Source organism: Ochotona curzoniae, unplaced genomic scaffold, assembly GCF_017591425.1.
Source record: "Ochotona curzoniae isolate NIBS_2020 unplaced genomic scaffold, NIBS_Ocur_1.0 contig_21, whole genome shotgun sequence".
Lineage (NCBI taxonomy): Eukaryota > Metazoa > Chordata > Mammalia > Lagomorpha > Ochotonidae > Ochotona > Ochotona curzoniae.
In genome coordinates this window covers 5,733,583-5,740,982 of record NW_024465322.1, presented here as the reverse complement: position 1 = coordinate 5,740,982, position 7,400 = coordinate 5,733,583, and the positions used below count along the sequence as shown (strand labels likewise).

Sequence of the window (7,400 nt, the reverse complement as noted above, 5' to 3'; positions counted from 1 at the left end):
GACAGTGAGGGGAGGAGAGGGGGAAGGCAGGCCCCCAGGAGCTCCGTGGGAGCTAGTCACTGGGTGGCCCTGGCAAACACGTGGCAGTTTTCAGCTGGAGACCTCACCCCTCTGGGATGCAAGACCCCAGCAAAGGTGGGATTCCGGGACGCTGAAAGTCAGCCAAGTAAATGCCCTTCTCCTAGGCCAGAGCCACCGCCCAGTCCCCCATCCCACCCCAAAGCTGACAGTCGCCACACCCCCGGTGGCTTTTTCCACGGGCTAACACTGCCCCCTGCTGGGCAGAGCCGGATGACCACATCGGGTGCTGGGAAGGTGGTCTGGCCTAAATTGAGACTCCAGACCTGCCTCGGTGGGAGTCGGGGTAGGAATGGGGTCATGTCAACAGGTGCGGCCCCCAAACTCCTTCAGTGAGGGGCAAAGTCTCAAACCTTAGGAGGCAACGTACCCGGGAGACCCATTTATCCCTCGTTTCCCAGCCAGGGCTTGTCCTGTTCCCTCTTCAAACTTCAGGACTTCCCTAGAGAAAGAAGAGGAGGGGAGGGGAGCGGAGGGAAAGAAGTTAGTTCAGGGCCTGGAGCAATGGGTCAATGGCTAAATCCTCACCTTGCAAGTTCCCATATGGTGGCTGCTGGTTCAGGTCCTGGCTGTTCCACTTCCCATTGAGCGCTTGTGGCCTGGGAAAGTGGTAGAGGACGACCCAAAGCCTTGGGACCCTGTGCGCATGCGGGAGACCCAGAAGAAGTTCCTGGCTCCCGGCTTCAGACAGGCTCAGCTCCGGCCATTGCAACCATTTGGGGAGTGACTGCGCAGATGGAAGATCTTTCTGTCTCTCCTTCTTTTCATAAATCTGATCTTCCTTTCCAATAAAAGTAAACAAATGTTTTTAAAATGGTAAATAGATCTTTTTCAAAAAACCAACTGTTTAAAAAAAAGAAGTGAAGTTCGGCTTTTTAGAACCTGGCTTTTTCTAGTAAACCTCCTTGTCCATCTCCCACGGCCACCATCTGCAGGTGCTGTCTCTACAATGCTTTATAGAGAGCCAGAGAGCTGTCACCTTCTGTCCACGTCCCAGATGCCCACGATGACCAGCCGGGAACTTGAGTGCAGTGTTCCCACCATGGGGAGTGAAGGTGGGGAGTGGCAGGAACCCCAGCCTGCCAAGGGCATAGAACCAGGGGTCCCATCCCGGAACCCTCCAACATGGATGCTTGTGTGCCAAGCAGGGTCTCAACTCCACCATAACCTAGTCAGAAACATCTTCCCCTTCATCATCGTCTCCTGGGCTGACGAAGGGCCTACATCCTAGCAAACCCTTCGGATGTTGGAAATATCTGTTTGAAGCCCAAGCTTCAAACATTGGGCTCTGCAACGTAGTGTGTGGTCGAGGGCCAGCTGCTTCCTCGTTGTGGGCGGAGAGCTTGCCCTCTTAGCTGCTGCCCACATCAACAGAAGGCATAAGGCACTAAGCTGGGCAAAGATCTAAGCTCAGACTTCAGCTGGGTGTGTGTGTGTGTGTGTGTGTGTGTGGTGGCACAGTAGTATAGCAAGTTAAGCCTCCACCTGCAGTGACTGGTATCTCATAAGCCAGTCCCAGCCAGTCCCAGCCAGTCCACTTCCAGTCAGGAAAGCAATGGAGGATGCCCTCAGTGCAGAGGCCCCTCCCTGTCCCTTCATGGGAGATCCAGAAGAAACTCCTGGCTCCTGGCTTCAGACGGTCCCAACTCCAGCTGTTGAGGCCATTTGGGGAGTGGGCCAGTGGCTGGGCCCAGGTGTCTGAGTTGTCTTCTATGCTTTTCCAGGCACATAAGCAGGGAGCACTGGCCCTGACCCTACTTTTCTCCTCTTATTGGCCCCCAAGTCTCCCTCCCAGGACAGACACCTGTGCCTCATCCTACCTTCACCCCTTCTGAGCAGTCCACTGGCTGCTCAGAAGGTGCATCAGCAGAGAGCCGGATGGGAAATGGAGCTGCCAGGACTTGAAACTGGGACTCGTGTAGGAGGCCAGCTTAACTGCTTCCCCACCCCCTCATCCCCCCACCCCCCCCCCGCCCCGGGAGAGCAAGTTTTGCAGAGAGGAACGGAGACAGGGCAGGAGATGACAGGGCCTCAGCAACTCAACTCTCACGTGGTGCACCTGCCCACTGAGCCAGCATGTGGCAGAAAGCAGGAAAGTAGGGAGTTGGGACTGTGGCGTAGCAAGCTGAGCCTCTGCCTGCGTAGTTCAAATCCCCGATGCTCCACTGCCTGAGCCAGCTTCCTGTGAAGGTGCCTGGCTCAGGCAGTGGGAGTGGCCCTAGCCCATGGATCCCTGCACCTGTGTAGGAGACCTGGATGGTATTCCAGATCAGACCAGCTCCAGCTACTGTAGCCATCTGGAGGAGTGAGCCAGCGGATGGGAGATCTCTCTGTAATTTCGCTTTCAAGTAAATAAATCTTTCAAAGGAAATGAAGATATTTCATCCCCAACTTTCAGTGGATGGGTGCTACTGAGAGGTGCAAGGGCTGAGTCTGAGTCAGGAGGGTTATGCCCCCTTGGGTGGATGAATGGATTAAAACAAAGTAGCTTCCTTAAGCAAATCAGCTCCTGTCCTCCCCTCACCCTCCATCTCACCCTGCTGTGCCCCCAGAAAGGCCCCCATCAGATGCAGGGGCAGAAGCTCGCTGGTGCTCCCCTAAACCACCCCTCCTCCCCAGTTACCCCGTCTGGGGTCTTCACTTACAGCGGGTGAAGGGGCTGGAGTTGTGGTGCAACAGGTTAAGCCATCAGCATCCTGGTTCAGTGTGCTGCTTCCAGTCCTGGCTGCTCCACTTCCCATCCAGCTCCCAGCCAGTGCACCTGGGAAAGCAGCAGATGCTGGCCCAAGTGCCTGGACCCCTGCTACCTCACATAGGAGACCTGCCCCAGCCTTGGCTGTTTGGCTGCTGCGAACAATTTTCTCTCTGCCTTTCAAATAAATAAATATATGAAGACAAGCACTTCCCCAGTGCACCGTCACTTTCAAAGGCACAGGTGCATGGGGGCCCAGGACAGGTCCCGGGAGGGGGACCTAGCAGTTGAATGAGAGTCAATGGGCGTGCACCCCGGAGGTGCCGACCCGGGAGCAGTCATCCACACACAGACACTCCAGACACATTTTAATGCTACAGAGATCTCGGAAAACCTGCGAGGAAAACAGCTGCCAGGGCAGTTCCTGCAGGGGGTAACCCCTCTGCCCCAAATGAGGCAGGGTGGAGAGTGGAGCCCCTTCCCTAGGCTCCGGCACCTCCACCTCCATCTCCATCCGCTAGCACTGGACCTGGCCAGCGCTTAACAACCCCCACCCCCCCAAACTTTAGCATCACTTGGGGCCTTTCTTCAGAACCACGTTGTCATATTCGGCTCCCTGGGGCCAGCCAGAGGCAGACAAGTCCCGTTGGCCCTTGGCCCGCCTCTTCCACGCCTCGGGGCCCCGAGGAGCCTCGTCGGGGCGATCGCGGAGGGACAACGTGGCCACACCCTCGGGCTCGTCATAGATGTGCTCCGGTGCTGGCGACACCTGCTCTTCAAGGATGCTGTCGTACAGAGGGTCCAGCAGGAGCTGGGGAGGGACCGCCAGCGCGCCCCGGAGGAGGTTGTGGCCCAGCGAGCGTGGCATGGCGTCGAAGGGCACAGCGTATTCCCCTTCGGGGCCCCGAGGTTGCGCGGCAGGCACGGGCGTGTTGGAGGAGGGGGTCGGCCGCGGCAGAGAGTCGTGCGGCTGCGAGTAGGGGCTCTCCGGGCGGGGCCGGGCTTCGAGCAGCTGGCCCGGGGACTCGGCCTGCTTCTGCACGTGGATAGCCTCTTCCAGGGCTGCAAAGATCTCATTGCCCTGCCGGGTTTCGAACTCGAAGTTGCCCTCTCCAGAGACACAGCGCCGGCCCGCCTCAAAGGAAAAAGTCACCTGGGGAGGAGGAGAAGGTGAAGGTCATTGCACTGGGGCTAGGATAGGGGTGCTGGGCTGGCCCGCCTACTCCCTCCAGCTGCAGTCTCTGGCTGGGAACCCTGCAGCCTCCAGCCGAGCGCGAGGAGGAGCGCGCTTCCAGCCCCGGTCACCTGCTGCCTCCAGCGAGGAGAGCGTGTCCGCGACCGGCACCTGCTGCCTCCAGCGAGGAAAGCCTCTTGGCCCGCCACTACTCCTGACCCCCGCTGCGGCTCTCCCTACGCCTCACCACCCCCACCCCCGCCCCGCCGGCCTCGCCCTGCCTTGTGCTAACCCCACCTGCCCTAGCTACCCCCACACTCACCTTGTCCCGCCCGAACCGCCGCAGAAACCTGTAGGGCCAGTCGTAGAGCAGCGTGCCTGGCTCGGTGCCACTCCATAGCTCCAGGGTGCTCTTCCGCGCTCGGAGGACATAGGAGCCCCGGAGCCGACATCGCTCGCTGGCTTCCGTGGGCCTCATGGTCACCTCAAACTCCTTGCAGGGAGTCACTGGAGAGTCAAGAGAACAGAGCAAGTGGAAAAGAGAAGGCCTACAGGCTTCTCAACGAGGCTGCCTGGGACCTCCAGGAGAAATCACCCCGTTTCCAGGCGGATGGGAAATGCTGAGCTGGCCACAGCCAGGTCAGGTACCCTGTAGCTCCACCTCCTGCAGGTAGAGGCTTCAGCCACATCCACCGCCGGAGCTGGCCACATCCTTCCAGCTGCTGTCCCCAGAGCCACACACATAGTCTGGTCTTCACCCCATCTCTTCCACTAAACCAGTCTGACCCAGCCTCAGCTGTGGATGCTAACAGGTGCCCTGAGTGGGTGGGGCTTCGATGGAAAGTGGACAATGTCTGTGTTCACACACACCCAGTCCAGCCTGAGGACAGAGAGAAGCTGAAAGTGGCACCTCTCACCTCACCCAGCCAAAAGCTCCTGGCCACCGGGCACCTGTGCAGCCAAAGTCAGAAAGAATAGGGCTGGTGTGGTGGTATAGCAAGCCAAACCTCCTACTTTGGGCACCAGCATCCCATAGGATGCCTTGTCCTCTATCCGCTACCAGCAGAGGGGCCTGGGCAGGTCAGGGGTGAACCTGCACTGAGATGGTTCTCCCCAACCTTGGGCAGCACAGGAAGTGATGAGGAAAGGCTGATAAGACGACTGGCCCAGGTTGGGGACAACCACAAGGCAGGAAGACTCAGGGCCCCCCACCTCCTCCCAGCCACACCCGGAGTTGGGGGTGGAGGAGGGGTGGGGGAGCTGGAACAGCCCCAGCCCTCACCTGCTGCCTGGCTGTACAGTTCGTTGTCTTCCATGTGGGGCTGGCCACTCTTCCACTCCAGCCCCGGCAGCTCCTTCCTCTGTTCCTTGGGGGTGGGAAGGGATGGGGGAGAGAGAAGGGGAGAGGCCACATCTCACCAACCTGGGTAACCCCAAAAGCCCACCTCTGACCCCAGCCTGCTGTATTCTGGACCCCAACACCCACACACCACTAAGGAAGGCTCCATCACCCTGACCTTGACGTCCAAACACCTACCCACAGGAAGTGTCCACTGCCCATCCCCCACCCTTGTCCCTTCTGCTCCCCGGGGTCCCACTACTTACAGGAAAGGCCAACAGGGTGATGGCCTGCACCCAGGCGCTGCGCTCGCCTGTGGGGGCTGCCAGGAGGTACACACGCTCCTTGGTCTCCAGGAGGAAGGCGCTGGTGTCCTTGGGGCTGCTTGCCTCTGCGCCGGCCTCAGCCACCCGCAGGCAGTCGCTCAGGCGGATCACTCTCCGGGCAGCCTCTCCCCGCCACGGCGGCGGCTTCTCCAGGCTCTCCTGGAGCTCCAGGCGGGCCTGGGCGCAGCCCGACTCCGCATACAGCACTGCCCCGAACCGGCGCCATTTCTGAGCTCAGATGCGTGGGAGATGGGGCGCGGGCCCGAGGGCCGGGAGGGGGAGCCACCCCGGAGATAGAGAGCTTGTGAGCGCAGGGCAAAGAGAGTAGGGCTTTTGGGGGGGGGGGGGGGTAGAGTGGGAGATGGGGAAGGGATGGTTGCAGGGAAGGGGCGGGGTAGTTAACAGGGCCGGCTGAAGTGAGAGAATGGGGAATGGGAGTTGGACCAGAAGCAGCCAAGACTAAGAGCTGAAACAGAGAGGCTGCCTAAGGCACCAGGAGGCACAGCCCTGAACCACAGCGGTGTGCAGCCTGCCCGCAGACGGGAGGCCCACCGGCAGGTGTTGGTCTAGCAAAGAATACTTACGAATGGCTGGGAAGCTGCGGAGGGCTGGGAAAGGAGTGCCAGCCTCACCCCCTACCCCTCCACCAGAGGCACAATTCTTATGCTAAGCCAGTCCTAAGAGGAGGACTATCTCCAGAAACTTCTCTCCAGCCCCCTGAATTTTTCTGCTTGACAGGTAGGGCCAGAAGAGAAAGAGAGAGAATGAGAGAGAATGAGAGAGAGAAAGAGAGAGAGAGAGAGAGAGAGAGAGAGAGAGAGAGAAGCAGCAGGGTACAGGGAATGACCTGGGTGTGGATGGCTGGGCATGGAGACTGCACACTTCCTATTTCAATAAGGCCAAGGAGGGAGGAGGCTGGACACCCCTGGAGCAACAACTCCCTGAGCAGCCCCACCATGCCGCCTCGCCACTCCGCCCAACTTCAGGTCAACCAGATGCACCCTCACCAGGGTGGGAAAGGAATGAGGACCTTCCACTCTGGTCCTACACTGTCCTCTGCCCACCCCCCATTCCTTCCATCCCTGTCCAGGCTGCTCTCTTCCAGGAGAGGAAGTGGCTAGAGTACAAGAGCACAAGAGCTAAGTCAGCACCCCAACCCTCCCTCCCCATCCCGCCTGAGCCCTCAGCCCGGGCGCAGGCTGGGGGGACATGGCATGGGAAGGAGAGCCCACGGAGAGTTCTGAGGTGCAACTCCGGCTCTTCTAGCCCCCTTTCAGCAAGGGACCCGGAGCCTGGAGCTCCCTCCCTGCCAGCCCCCCCGGTGCCCGGGCCCCTTGCTCCCACCTTTGCGAACGCCTGCTGCTGCTGCAGGTACAGACAGCCCTGCTTCACGGCCACCGCCTCCATGCTCTGACCATCTCAGGGCTCTCAGCTCCCTCCTGCCACTCCGCCCTCCCCCTCCTCCTCCTCTCTCGGCCTGTGTGTTCCCCCTTCTCTCAAGTTCATTTCCTCTCTGCCTAGGGCTTTCTGCACTATTCTGGTCTGCTGGCTGACGACAGGCCCTGTGGTTTCTTGCTTTCTGTGTGCGTGTTCTTTTTTTTTTTTTTTTTTTTTTTGATGAGTTGCACACTCAAGCTTCTTGAATCTCCAATGAGAAGAAGAAACAAACATCCCAAAAGGCTACCTTCCAGCTCCTCCGAGAGCAGCCACGCAGGGACAGAGAGCAGCGCGGGGAGTCAGCAGTACAGTCAGGAACAAAGACAACCCAGAACCTCAGCACCCAGGCACGAC

The 7,400-nt window shown here is 59.4% G+C and overlaps 1 protein-coding gene across 2 annotated transcripts; it reads right to left on the bottom strand.

Moving 5' to 3' along the window:
- Positions 1-3,125: 3,125 nt before the first annotated feature.
- DOK2 (docking protein 2) lies at positions 3,126-7,076 on the bottom strand. 2 transcript variants are annotated; one of them, XM_040971289.1, is made up of 5 exons: positions 6,954-7,076; positions 5,550-5,837; positions 5,227-5,311; positions 4,267-4,451; positions 3,126-3,923 (listed from the first exon to the last, which is right to left on the bottom strand). In XM_040971289.1, the coding sequence occupies exons 1-5, from the start codon at positions 7,014-7,016 to the stop codon at positions 3,342-3,344; spliced, it is 1,203 nt and encodes a 400-aa protein (XP_040827223.1). In that variant the 5' UTR covers positions 7,017-7,076; the 3' UTR covers positions 3,126-3,341. The 2 variants fall into 2 exon arrangements, with proteins under 2 accessions (XP_040827223.1, XP_040827224.1); XM_040971290.1 differs by having other exon boundaries at positions 5,227-5,305.
- Positions 7,077-7,400: the final 324 nt, after the last annotated feature.